General features: G+C 45.1%; 1 protein-coding gene and 1 pseudogene across 5 annotated transcripts in view; one reads left to right on the top strand and one right to left on the bottom strand.

The window, feature by feature from the left end:
• The window catches only part of Bach2 (BTB domain and CNC homolog 2), a 340628-nt gene that overhangs the window by 10135 nt on the left and 316411 nt on the right, over positions 1–14082 (bottom strand). For all 5 annotated transcript variants that reach the window (XM_051161111.1, XM_051161126.1, XM_051161118.1 and 2 more), the window contains one exon: positions 4593–6182. In XM_051161111.1, coding sequence (XP_051017068.1) covers positions 4593–6182 — 1590 coding nt within the window. The remainder of the gene's footprint in view (positions 1–4592; positions 6183–14082) is intronic.
• LOC127202525 (non-histone chromosomal protein HMG-17-like) lies at positions 8087–8347 on the top strand (annotated as a pseudogene).

Genomic DNA, 14082 nt, shown 5'->3' with positions numbered 1-14082 from the left:
CAGCTTTTCTGTACCATTTCACTGGTTCTCTCTCTCTCTCTCTCTCTCTCTCTCTCTCTCTCTCTCTCTCTCTCTCTCTCTTTCTCACACACACACACACACCCATACAGAGATAGATACACCCACACAGAGGCACACACTTTTTCACCTTTTTTGTTTTGTTTAAACAAATATAGTTCAGGCTGGCCTTGAACTTGTGACCCTCTTGCCTTCACCTCCTAAATACTGGGATTGCAAGGCATATGCCACTATGCCTGGGCACTTTCATATATTTTTATTCTTCTCCAAGTGAAGCATGTCAATAAAGCAAGTCCAACTAATCAGTGCCTTTGACAGGGAAACAAACCATCTTCCCAGCGTTTCTTTAGTAGCCCACGATCAACTACAAATGCTTTTGAGAAATTACTAGGGCATGCACCATTTGGAAAATGATTGTGACTTTGTACAGTTTTCAAAACCTAAAAACAAACTTGTAAACATATGGAGATGCATGTCCTACCCACTAGGTGGACACACAGAGAAGTATTGGCAATGGGAAGAAAAAGTGGATTCTTCCCACCCTGATGGAGGGAATGCAGAAATGGTATGGCTGCTTTGGGAAATGGCTGGGCAAGTTCCTCAAAAAAGACACAGAGAGAGTCATCACATGATCCAGTAATTCCACTCAGAGATTATGTAGTGAGTGAACTGGAAGGCTGTCCTCAGAAACCTCGCATGCAGATGCTCATAGCACCATCCTTCAAAATATCCAGAAAGTGGAACCAACCAAAACTCCAAGCAAGCATGGATCAATAAAATGCGGAATGGCTTAACAAAACACATCATCAGTTAGAAGGGTGCAGCTCTGACATATCAAAATAATACCCCAGGGGGTGTATCTATGGAAGGCATAAAATTTGAGAATGCTATCCTATGTGAAAAAGAAAAGTCAAATGCCATATATAGAAAGCACATAGTACAGGACAGTGGCAGATTGGTGGTTGCTGGGAAGGAGGGAACGAAGCCATGAGGGGGACCCGCTCCTGGGGACAGCACTCCTCCTGAGGCCAAGAAAATGTGCTAGAGCCACAGACTGAAGACAGTTGCACAACACCATGAAAATATTAAAAACACTGAAGTTCTCATCCTAATAAGGTGAATGGCATGGGAATTATATTCATCTAAATGTTTGTTATTTACTTTTTTTTTTTATGTTGTTTTGCCTGCTTGTATGTCTGGCCCATGGACCGTGTATGTGCAGTGCTTGCAGAGGCCAGGGTTATAGAATGCTGTGAGCCTCCATGTGTGTGGGTGCTGGGAATTGAACCTGGGTTCCTCTGAATTATCAGCCAGTTCTTGGAACTACTGAGCCATCCCCAACCCAATAATTTAAGCTTTTTCAAAGCTAGGGAAGGGTGAGTTAAAGAGGATGGAAGAAGTCTGTGTTTTATGAGCTAGGAGAGTTATATAGCACGGTGATGGATTTTACAGAAGGTAAGATATATAATTTATTTATTTATTTTGGTCCAGCATTTCTTACAGAAGACAGGGAGAAGCTGCAGCTTCGATGGTGGTGGGAGAGGAGCCTCAGGCTTGATCTCTCTCTCTGTTGTCTCTTGTGGTTTACTTCGGAGAAAACACCTAAGCCCCACCTAAGAATCCAAGATAGATGCTGGCATTTTTTTATGGATTGGTTCAAGAAAACAAGTTAAAACTTATTGGGAATTCAGTGTACTTTTGAGGCAGAACATCTACCTGGGCCAAGTAACTCCTGAAGCAAGTTGCTAACTCCCACAAGGGCCATCATGCTGATGGTCTGAGTGGCTCTGGGAAAATAAGTTTCTCTACCTGGGGGCAGGAGAGGAATGCCTCAGTTTTGCTATTATCTTCCTACCAAGAGGAGCAGAGCGAGACCCATGAAATAGCAGTGAGATGTGACAAAGGTGCCTCTTACTGCTTATGAAAGTGTAACTGCTTATGAAAGAGTTTGTTTTGAGAAGTACAAATAAAAATTAAACGCAAGGGTATTTTGAGGGGAGACCAGTCCTGTTAGTGGGTATTTCTTTTACAGGTTGAATAAATCCTCCCCCTAACTCTGTCCCAGTTTTCAGTTGTAAGGTGGAGAGTGACAGAGCCCAATCGCAAAGCAGAAACAAACAAAACAACAACAAAACCACATGCTCTTGTGGCTGGCATTGGGTGTCTGAAAACGGACGGTTCCTAAGAAACATACTTTTTTGGGCTAAAAGTAGGGCTCTTTTCAGGACAGAACAAGGACTCAGATGGTTTGTCCTTACTCCACCTGCCCTTGGTAAGATCAGCTTTGGGATGGAGCTGACTGAGTGACTAGCTCTCTGCAGGAGGCACACTTAAGGACAGTGCTAGGGACAAGAGGAGGGGACTCAGGCTGGCCTTGGTTTTAGGAAGCCTCACTCCTCTTCAGGCTGGGACCGGGGCTGGCCGCATGCCTTGGGCGTTGGTAGCAGCCCCATCCCAGAGTAAAGGGGTAAGAGACAAACAGGAACGCTTCCCGTTAAGATTCCCTTCAGAATTTCTATTTCTTAAATTAAACCCTTTTTTTCGGTGGGTGGTTTTCTGTCTTTCTCTATTTTCTGCCAGACACTAACAGGAAAGCGGGGACCAAGCAGACTAGAAGAGAAGAGGAAGTGAGCCCAGGGTGTGTCTGCAGCTAGCTCTGGAGCCCATTTTCAGTGCCTGAAGTTAAAAGCTCACTGCTTTCTGCCTACCCGTCTTGTGGCTATGGAATACAGCCCACGTGGCTCTGTGGCGCACGTGGCTCTGTGGCTACCTCAGCTTGCAGCGTCTCACGGCACTTCTGCCATCTGGTAGAGTTAATCTTTGCAGAGGAAGAGGTGGATATCTAAGAAGAGCAGATAGGGACTGAGCACACTGGCCTCATGAGCAGCTACCTCCTTTCTTGCTCTCTTTTCATTTTTTTTCCCATGGATTTTATGGATTTCTAGGGCCAGGTCCTGGCAGCCAAGTGCACTACCATGGAGTTAACACTTCCAACCCGTGCTCCTTGTTTCTGTGTTTTTCATACACAGGGGAAGACCTATCACTGGGTTTGCTGACTTCTGCTCCTGAGATGCATGTGACACACAGTGGCAGTCTTTGGCTGGTTCTTTGTCAATCAGCAAGACAGTGCAGTGGGTGCCAGGTCATGACCTAGACATGCTTAGGTTTGTCTAGGGAACATTCAAATCACTAGGGAACTGGGGGCCTCTGGGATGCCCATTCTTCTTTCTTAAAGTCATGTGAGTCTTGCTACTGATGTAGCCAGTGCTGTCCCCACTTTCATTCCTGGAAACAGCGACCCACAGATGCAGTCTCTATATACTTTTTTTTTAAATCTACAAAGCACAATGCTTTCGGGCGAGACAAAAACACTATCCACCAAATAAATGGCTTCTTATCATTTGTGGGACCTTGGGAAACAAGCCCTGACACAGTTATGTGTGCTGACTAGGGCACTTCTGCAGAGATCTCATGTCTAGGATGGGTGCCAAGCCTTCTGTCATCTGCACTGTGACAGACACAGGGTCACCCTGGAGTCTTCTGTTGACAAGAAATACTTAGAAGGTGCAGGAAAAGCACCTGTTTGTGGGGACTTCTTTAGTTCTGATTAATCAGTTTAAAAGACCTTCTACACTCTCCTTCATAGCGAATGGGTAAAGAGCAAACATGAGGGTATTCGTCTGAAGTCGGTAGAAGAGAGGGGAGTGATGCCAGCGGAGGAAAAAAGTGGGAGCCGCACCTGCACCCCTTACACGCACTGCGTCGAGCTTGTCCCCGCTCAGCGAGCACTGGCATCCAGCTTGGCTATAAAGTGCTTTCTAAGAGGGAAGTGGTTAATTTGGAATCACATTGCAGCATTCTGTCTCCAAGGAAGAGAGACAGTCTGCTTTCTGTTCCCAGACAATTTACTGTCACCTTTAAAAATGACACACGTGCTGGCTGGTCTTATGTCAACGTGACACACAAACTAGAGCTATCTAAAATGAGAATCTTCTTCCTCTCTCTTTCCTTCCTTCCTTTCTCTTTTCAAGACAAGGTTTCTCTGTGTAGCCCTGGCTGTCCTAGAACTCACTTTGTAGACCATGCTGGCCTCGAACTCATAGACGTCTGCTTGCCTCTGACTTCCTAGTGCTGGGATCAAAGGAAGGAGGGAATCTCCATAATATCTGGCTGTAGGGCATTTTCTTAATTAGTGATTGATGTGGGTGAGTCCAGCCTATGGTGGGAGGTGCTATCCCCTGGCTGGTGGTCCTGGGTTCTGTAAGAAAGCAGGCTGAGCAAGCCATGAAGAGCAAGTCAGTAAGCCCTTCCATGGCCTCTCAAGCCTCAGCTCCCGCCTCCAGGTCTGTGCCCTGACTTCCTTTGGTGATGAATAGCAGTGTGGAAGGGTAAGCTGACTAAACCCGTACCTCCCCAACTTGCTTTTTTGGTCATGATGTTTCGTCACAGCCTTAGAAACCCTAGCTAAGGCAACACGTAAGAACAATCTGAGGGTGGAGTTTGGGGAGAGGAAAAAATTGAGGCAAAGGACTGAGAGAGTAGGTCATATGCTTGAACTTAGGTGGATTCCCTACCTCCTGGCCCCTGTCCTGCACAGGACACGACTCACTGTCTGCTTCCGAGAAGGATCCAGATTCGTCACTGGAATTGGTTCCATACGACTGCTCACATTTAATTTGGGGCCGGACTTGGTTGTACATTCCATCTCCCATCAGGCCTGGCTCCTGATGTTCTGCGGCAAGGAATCTGGCTCCCTGGGAGCAGGGTGAGGAGGAGAACTCACAGAGAGGGAGGCTGCAGGGGGAGCCCCCGCTCCCATCCTCCGCGTAGGAATAGGAGGAACAGGAGCTGGAGGTCCTGGTTCTGGTCTCCAGCGGAGGAGAGCGAGGGCAGACTTTGATTGGCACCGGGCAGCTGGTGTTGGGCCGTATCCTTCCTGGCAAGTGGTCAGCCATCAGTCCACTGTGGGAGTAGGCCTGGGAGCTGGGGAGGGACTGGCCAGCTCCTACCCATAGACTTTTTGGCACCGGCTCACAGAGGTCTTTGTCCAAATTGCTCACCCCAGAATACGAATGCAGTGGGGTGCTCACTTGGTCACATGTGCTAGAGGAGAAGATGACAGTCCTCCGGTCCAGCTCTCCTTCCTGCTTACAGAGAGCCTCCGGCCCAGGCCCCCTGAGTGGCGACCCCATTGTGAAGTTCGACACATCCTTCTGGCCCACATGGGGCTGTCCGTAATTCCCTGTGAAAGGGGTGTAATCAGTTTTAAGGTCACCCTGAGAGATCCCCTTGTTAAAAGGGCATGCTGAACTCCTGACAAAGTGCTGCTGAGATGTACTGGGCAGGCCAGACGACTCCACACCTTTTGTGATACTGAACAGAGACCGGAGACAGGAAGGCGAGGACACACTCCTGGATCTGTCCAGGCAGGCGGCTCCAGTCGGGGTGCTGGGGATAGGGGTAGGGCTGGGCTGTTTTCGGTCCGTCTCAACATTCCCTGGTCTGTCTTTGATGTCAGTTTCATCTCCGGACAGGCAGAGTGTGATGCTCTCGTCCTCCGTCTCTTCGTTGGGTGGCTCACTTTTAATCTGTCCCATGGAGAGCCCCGGTTTGAGGCTATTGCCAGGACTGTCTTCACTGAATGTGCTTGCAAACCCTGAGGTACTGTGAGAGGGTGCACCGTAGACATTCTTGGTACATGCAAGCTGGTACTTCTTATATCTAGGGTACTGAGTCAACGCGTCCTTTCCCGAGCTTTCCTTGGTGTCTGCGGGTACCTCAGACTCAGGTAGCAAGGCTTCTTCCTTCTCTGCTACTGGAACGGCAGTGGCCTCAAAGCTGACGGGGTCCGGGAGCATCTGGTCAGTGGGGCAAGCCATTCTTGCTGTCTCTGCATCCATTGTCTCTTCTTCCTCCTCCTCTTCCCCCGCAGAGTTCCCATGGTCCTCTTGGGGGCGCTGGCACGCGCTGTCCTTCCGGCACACGAACAGGCCATCTTCGTTGTTCAGGAGCTGCGTCTGCAGGAAGCGGAAGCAGGAGTCCTCCAGATTGTGCATGCGCAGAAACTCGGCGCAGCGGATGACCTCACGGATGTTCTCTCTGCTGAGTAACAGCTTGGCAGTGTAGGCAAACTGCAGCAGTGGCCCAAAGCCCCTGGCCGTGACCTGCAAAACAAACAGGGAAACTGCCAGCGTCACCACTCAGCACTGCTATTGTCCTGAATTTCTCAACCAAAGCAAGATAACCAGACAGTGCTAATGCCCTAGAATAAAAACTGCAAAGGAACAGTTAATCTCGTACAGGGTCAGCAAGGCCTCTGCTTCCTTTAATTAGGACCCGTCTCGTGCCTGGCACCTCCGCACTTCACCGGACCAGCAGAATGGAGAATCACCAGGGTCAAGTGGTGAAGCAAGATGGCAGAGGGGCCATTGTTTACACTAATGAAATGTCCCGGCAAAAAAGCACAGAACAATGGGAAGCCTGTTAATTTCCATCCCAGTCAGTCCTGCCGAGAGCAATTCTACACAAGAGAGGGTGCCCTGACTCTTCTTGCAGTTCTCTCTCTTTCTCTGAAAGCATTATCATTTTCTTGTCAACCACAAAAATGGCAGGATGGCCCTGTCAAAACTCATGAGTCTGTGGAGTTTTAAAAACAGTTTTTCCTTACAAAACGTTAAAAGAAACATTGAAAATCCCTGTTTTGCTCATCCTTCACAGCTCTTCCTTGGGATTCTCTCTTCCCTCACCTCCACTCTAGACAGGGTTTCACTCTGTAGCTCTGGCTGTCCTGGAACGTGCTATGTAGCCCAGACTATCGTCAAATTCACAGAGGTCAGCCTGCCTCTACCTCCCAAGTGCTGGGATTAAAGGCATGCACCACGATGCCTGGCCCTACTTGGGATTTTTAACCATCATGTCATACCTGATCTTAGAATGACACCAAAGAGGATGATGAGAACTGTCAACAAGAAATTACCTCATGGTTCAAAAAGAGTAGGGGTGGGGGTGGGGGTACAGGTCTACACAATCTGGCTGTCGTTTTAATGGTTGTCGCCTCCAAGTAGCAAAGGACATGGGCATCCCTTCCCTAATAATTAGCAGCAATTTTGCCATGTGGGTGTCTAATATCTGTGGGTAAACCTAATGTCACTTGCTGCTTCTCCAGCGTGTTGTTCAGATATGTGAAAATATGGTACTTATGCATAGTCTCCACATAGATATGTACATGACTTAGGTAATTAAAAGTACGTTGCCTGTGGCTGGTTGTTTTTTTTTTTTTTTTTAGATAGAAACATCTAACCCCCCAGCCGGGGCTCAAGGTAGGCTTCCTTACCCTGCACATAACATTTGACATCCCATAGAGCCTTATAAATGTTGTTGCTGATCCCAGGGGAAAGGAAGGCAGATCTACAAATCATGTGAACACATCAAACAAGAGCAGCAGCCATGGGTGCTTGCTGAAGCTACAGTGGCGGTGATCAAAAGTTTCTTTGGGGGAGAGGTTACCGAGGGATATGGTGTAGTAAGCTGACGGGCAGACTTCTGTGTGTCTTAAACGTCCTGCAGCACTCAGAGCCCAAGCTCATTAAAAGGCCCATCTCCACTGCACAAGATTCAATGCGCCATGCGTGTCCTCTCCAGTCTTGTAGCCAGACAGAGAGGAAGCGCCCTGGATTCTCCAGGGAGTCCGTCTGATACAGCTACAGGCTTTATGGCCAGGAAGAATACTCAGGCACACGCTGAATGGGATTTAAGTGTTGATATTATGGAGGTACTTAACAATAATCCAGATAAAAATGTTCTGTCAGACAGGGAGCTCAAAGGAATTCAGCCACCAGTCAAAGCTGATTTGGAATAAGACATGTATAGAGAAAATCATATATATATATATATATATATATATATATATATATATATAGAGAGAGAGAGAGAGAGAGAGAGAGAGAGAGGAATTAAATAAAAGGCAAGAAAGGGGAGCAGTGTGAAGAAGCAGCGAGGGTGACCCTGATGGACCAAACCCACGTGCCCTGTACTCTCCTCCTCTGTATCGATGTCCCCCATTGCTGTGATGCCCAAAAGAAAGGCCAAAGGGGATGCTAAAAAGATGAAGCCAAGGTGAAGGACGAACCACAGAGAAGACCTGCAAGGTTATCTGCTAAACCTGCTCCTCCAGAGCCAGGGACCCAGCCTAAGAAGGTAGAGAAGGTACCCAAGGGGAAGAAGGGGAAAGCTGATGCCGGTAAGGATGCAAATAATGCCGCGGAAAATGGAGACGCCAAAACAGACCAGGCACAGAAAGCCGAAAGTGCTGGAGATGCCAAGTGACGTGTGTGCATTTTTGTTAACTGTGTTCTTCTGGTGACTGTACAGTTTGAAATACTATTTTTTTTTTATCAAGTTTTATAAAAGCAGAATTTTGTTTTGCTTTTTTAAAGCTATGATGTTAACACAGAGAACACTTCATTGTTGTGGGGGAAGGGTGATGTGTGTCACTAACAAAATGTCTCCCAAGCTGGATTGATGATGGAAAATATTTTTCCATGATAAATTTTGGGAGACTTTTGTTGGCTCCCAAGAGACATCCTGGTGTTGACATATGTGGCCACCATGGCACAAAATGCCTTGTGATGTGGGAAAACTAAAATTCATTTTGAATCCTCCTACATACCATCAACATCGACTTAACTCCCTTAAAACCAGAGACCTGTTGGAACCTGACCCCCAAAATTGTTTTTCCAGTCTATTGGCAATCTGGACGTTGTAGTGACGCTATTGAGTGTCCTCAGAAGAGCAGTGGTTCCTTTTATAAAAGATTGTGAATCTTCAGATTGATAATTCTGCCATTTTCATTTCCTTTCCTGAAAGTCAGTGTCGGCTTGTGAAAAGTTGTTAAACAACATCATTAATGTGAAATGTCAACCCTCGTTCTAAACTACTTTCCATTTTTCAAAGCATTGAATGGAGATTTCATTGGGTCTTATAGTGGCTTTCTGATTTTGGTAGTCTATGCAAGAAGGGAGTTTGGAAGTTCTTGTATACTGTTAGTGATTGTCTGCCCATGTCCTGCCTGAAATACCATGATTGTATAGGAAAAATATCTTTAATAATGCTGGATACAGTTTTTAAAAAAGGTAAGAAAGGGAGAAGTTAAATTGTTACTACTTTTGGATGACATAATTTTAAAATATAGGTAACTGTGAAGATTCCACCATTTGTGACCATGAACTAAAAGTTATTAGACACAAAAATCAAACACACAAAAGCTAGGAGCATTTCTATATACTAGCAGTGAATTGTTTTAAGCAGCAACCCCACTTACAATAGCTACACAAACACTTAGGAATAAATCTAAACAACGATGTGAAAGAAGTCTACAGTGAGACCTATGAAACACCGAAGAAAGAAACTGGAGACAAACAGAAGGATGTCTTGTCTAAGTGTGCTGGAAGAATTAAGATTGATAAAACATTCATATTATCCAAACAAATCTACAATCCAATGCAAGCTATTTGAAAATATGAGTGATATTATTCAAGTTTAAACCTTGTAATTTTGGTGGCATGTAGCTTATACTTCCAGCTACTTGAAAAGCTGAGGCAGGAGGCTTGTTTGGAATTAGATAAAGGTCAGCCTGGGCAACATCCTTATTCTCTTTTTCTCTATGTTTCCAGATAGGTGGTCTCACTCTATAGCCCACACTATCTTTAAACTATTAATTTTCCTGCTTCTGTCTTCCAAGTTTTAGAATTATATGGCTATTTATCACCACATTTGGCCTGGTTCTGCCTGTTTTTTACAAGCTTTTTTTTTTTATTAGTTCTTTGAGAATTTCATACAATGCTATTTGATCATATTCACCTCTTCCTCCAACTCCTCCTAGACAAGTGGTTCTCAACCTTTCCAAAGCTGCGGCCCTTTAATACAGTTCCTCATGTTGTGATGACCCCCAGACATAAAACTGTTTCATTGCTACTTCATAACTGTAAATTCTGCTACTGTTATAAATTGTAATGTAAATATCCTGAAATGCAGGATATCTGATATGTGACCCTAAAGGGGTTGGGACCCACAGGTTAGGAATCACTCACTGTTCTAGATATTCCCCTACTACCTTCCTACCCACCAAATTTCTTGTTCTTAAAAAAAAAAAATCTCTGAAAAAAATCACACCATGACCACCACCACCACAACCCCATCAAGTCCAATTTTTGTTGTCTTGAGTGTGGTGCATGTATAAAGGCCAGGAAGAATGGCGGACTTACTAGCGAGCACATCATCATTAAAGAAATGTGACTCATCCAGGAGTGGTGGCCAGCCTGGTCTACAAAGCGAGTCCAGGGCGGCCAAGGCTACAGAGAGAACCCCTGTCTCAACAAACAAACAAACAAACAAATGTATGTATGTATGATGTATGTATGTATGTGACTCTTCTGTCATCAGATGCCAGTCCTCAGCTCAGGGTGGGACTTTGTGGCCACCTCCCACTTCCATGCTTGGAATTTGTCCGCTTTGGGCTTGTACGTGTTTTGCGCATGCCGCGAGTTCAAAGTGCAATTGTCCTCGTGTCTGGGAAACACTGTTTCCTTGAAGTCATTCATCACATGGGGCTCTTAGCCTCTTCCCACCCCCTTTCCCACAAAGATCCTTCAGCCTTAGAGGGAGGGACATGATACACAAGTCCGATTTAGGGCTTAGAACTCTGAAGTCTCTTATGTTTTGCATGTCGACCAGTTGTGTGTCTCTAAATTAATTACCATCTATTACAAGAAGCTTCTCTGGTGCGAGTTGAGAGATGCACTGATCTATGGACACAGGAGTAAGTTATTAGGGGGTCATATTAATTCTATGTCCACTTAGTAGACTAATATTAGTAGGTTCTCCTTTAGGGCCTATGGGGTATCTAGCCACAGGTTCTTGTTTCCATTAGGAGTACCAGGTATGAGTTCCCTCTCATGGACTGGGTCCTAAATACAATCAGAAAGTGGTTAGTTATTCCCATAACACTATTGTACCAGTGGGTATAACTGGCCAGGCAGGTCATTACTGTAGCTTTCAGGATTCATAGTTAGGTGAGATTGATGACGAGTTTTAGTGTACATAGCACCTTTCAGCACTATGAAAGCTAGTTAGTAGTGACCAAACTTCCATGTTTATGACTCAAGTAAGTGGTGTCATTAGCAATAGAGTCCTACCATCAAGTTCTGGGTGGTAGTCAAGATCAACGACAACAGCTATTAATGTCTGGGTGACAACTGAAAATGGTAACCCATTCCCAGGGTTTGTATTTGCTAGCATGTGGTTTCTAGCTGGAGACCTGTTCCCCTGGTATAGGGTGTTTTGGTTGCTCCTTTGTCAACTTGACCTAAGCTAGCTTTACCTAGGAAAAGGGAATATCAATTAAAGAAATGCTTCTACCCTAGCACTCAGGGAGGCAGAGGCAGGCAGATCTCTGTGAGTTCTAGGCCAGCCTGGTCTACAAAGTGAGTCCAGGACAGCCAAGACTATACAGAGAAACCCTGTCTTGAAAGACAAAAAACAAAACAAAACAATAACAACAACAACAACAACAACAACAAAAAGGCTGGAGAGATGGCTCAGTGGTTAAGAGTACTGCTTGCTCTTTCAGAGGTCCTGAGTTCAATTCCCAGCAACCATGTGGTGGCTCATAACCATCTGTAATGTGATCTGATGCCCTCTTCTATAGATAAAGCACTCATATATAATAAATAAAATAAAAATAAAAAAGAAATGATTCTATCAGTTTAGCTTGTAGGTAGGTCTTTGAGAATTTTCTTGATTGATGTAAGAGGGCTCAGCCTGCTGGGGTGGGGTGGTGCCACTCCTGGGTAGGTGGCTGCTGGTGGTATACGAAAGCAACACGAACAAGCATTTCTCCACAGTCTCTGCTTTAGTTGCCTCATGATAGACTGTAAGTTGTAAGGTGAAACACTTTTCCTCCCCAAGTTGCTTTTGGTCATGGTTTTTTTTTTTTTAAATCACAGTCATAGAAACCTAACTAGAATGGAGGGTAATCCCATTCAAATGTTTAAAATATGCATATTTATATACTTTAGGACACTTCTATGGTAATAGATGGTGCTTTCAAATCTGGCTCAGCCTCTTAACTCTTCTCCTTTTGTTATGAGTTGTGAGTGGCTGGCCTCTATGCCAAGAAACTGCCATCTTGGGGCATTCAGCTGTGTTCCCTTACAAATGTTCATTCTCAGGTGAGCTGCTTGGTGGTTTCCACTCCAGCACAGCAAGGAGATTCTTGCCTGAGTGTCCAGCTACATCCAACTGCTTCCTCCCACCTGGTCACTCTGCCTGTGGCTTGGGGGAAGGGCTAGCGTATATGCATCTTATCATCCAGGAAAAACTAGCTGGGGCTATGGGAGCCCGCAGCATTGCTGAGTAAGGCTTTTCAGGTACAGCTAGTTGGGGAAGGCCCACACCTCTGTAAGGAACCTCTCCCTTTTACTATGTAAGAAAGCCATAAACTCAATGGCTCTTTAGAATGAACTTCTGGGGAATCATGTTTCAGTTTGTCATGAAGACTTTGGGGGGAGGAGTAGACATTGCTTTATGTCTTTCACTGGGAGAGAATTTCAGCAGCAGCATGGAACCAGAAAAGATCCCGAATAACCAAAAAAAGCTACAAGAAAACTATCAAAGCAAGAAGTATTATACTACCTACCTTACAAATATAACACAAACTGTATTAACCCAAGCAGCATTGGCATGGCATTACACAGAACCAGACTGGGAGAATGGAAGGGTGAGCCCAGAAGGAAACCCATCCTCTTACAGACAGCTGATTAGACAAAGGTGCTAAGGAGGGAAAGGAAATCACTTCTGTAAGTGCTGCTGGCAAAGCCGTGTGGCTATACAGAATGAAAACAGATCCTCGTCTTGTACCGGATACAAATGCCCCCCTCAAAGTTTATGAGAGTTAAATGTGGGATCTCGAAGCACAAAGATTCTAAAAGAAAGCATGGCGTATGCATGGAATTCCATTCTGTTGGTCTAGATGGACTATGATGGCTTTGGATATGATCTAAGATCTTCATACTGGGGTATGAAGAAACAAAAGCAAAAATAGATAAATGGGCTTATATCAGAATAAAAAAGTTACTACATGGCAAAGTAGATAACAGAGTACAGAGAGAACCCACAAGATGTGGGAAGATATTTGCAAACTCTACATTTAGTGAGGGCCGTGTGTGTGTGTGTGTGTGTGTGTGTGTGTGTGTGTGTGTGTGTGTGTGTGTAGACAGCTTTCATGGTATACCCTTTAACTCCAGCATTCAAGAGGCAGAGGCAGGCAGATCTTTGGGAGTTTGAGGCCAGCCTGGTCTACATAAGGAGTTCCAGGGCTACATAATGAGCCCTATCTAAAAAAAATTGTATATAAAAAAAATTCAATAGAAAGAAAAATTTCAATTAAAAAAGGGGCAAAACCCCAAATAGGTATTTTTCAAAAGGAAGACATACAAATAGTCCACAGATTTATGAAAAAATACCCAGGACCACTCATAATCAGGGACCTGCGATCTGAAGCTACAGCAGGGCACCACCTCACTCTTGTCAGGATGTGAGGCTGTGGAGAAGAAGAGCCAACGAGAGTTCCCTGAAAGGTTAAAAATGAAACCCCACTGCTGGGTATATTTCCAAAGGAAACAGATTATATTTGTACCCCCATATTTACTGCAGCACCGATTCTCAGTAGCTAAATCTCTATAATGGATAAAGTACAGACTATGTACACAATTGAATACAGTGTAGCATAAAAAACACACAAGCTGCTATTTGTAACTACACAGATGAACACGTAGGAAATTACTCAAGTGAACTAAGCCAGGCACAGAAAGGCATCATCACATTAGTTCACTTACAGGTACAGTCTATCACTGACCTCACAGAAGCAGAAAATAAACTGGGGATGGGGGGCTAGAGGGCAGAAGGGATTGCAGGATCGCAGTCAGAGGATCCCTAACTACAATGAAATAGAAAGCTCCTGACAAATGATGAGAAAGCACACGTGCTATAATCATGGGATGATAACTA

This window comes from Acomys russatus, chromosome 2, assembly GCF_903995435.1.
Source record: "Acomys russatus chromosome 2, mAcoRus1.1, whole genome shotgun sequence".
NCBI classification, from domain to species: Eukaryota; Metazoa; Chordata; class Mammalia; order Rodentia; family Muridae; genus Acomys; species Acomys russatus.
The sequence above is the reverse complement of the archived record's forward strand: the minus strand, read 5'-3'. Positions and strand labels throughout refer to the sequence as shown.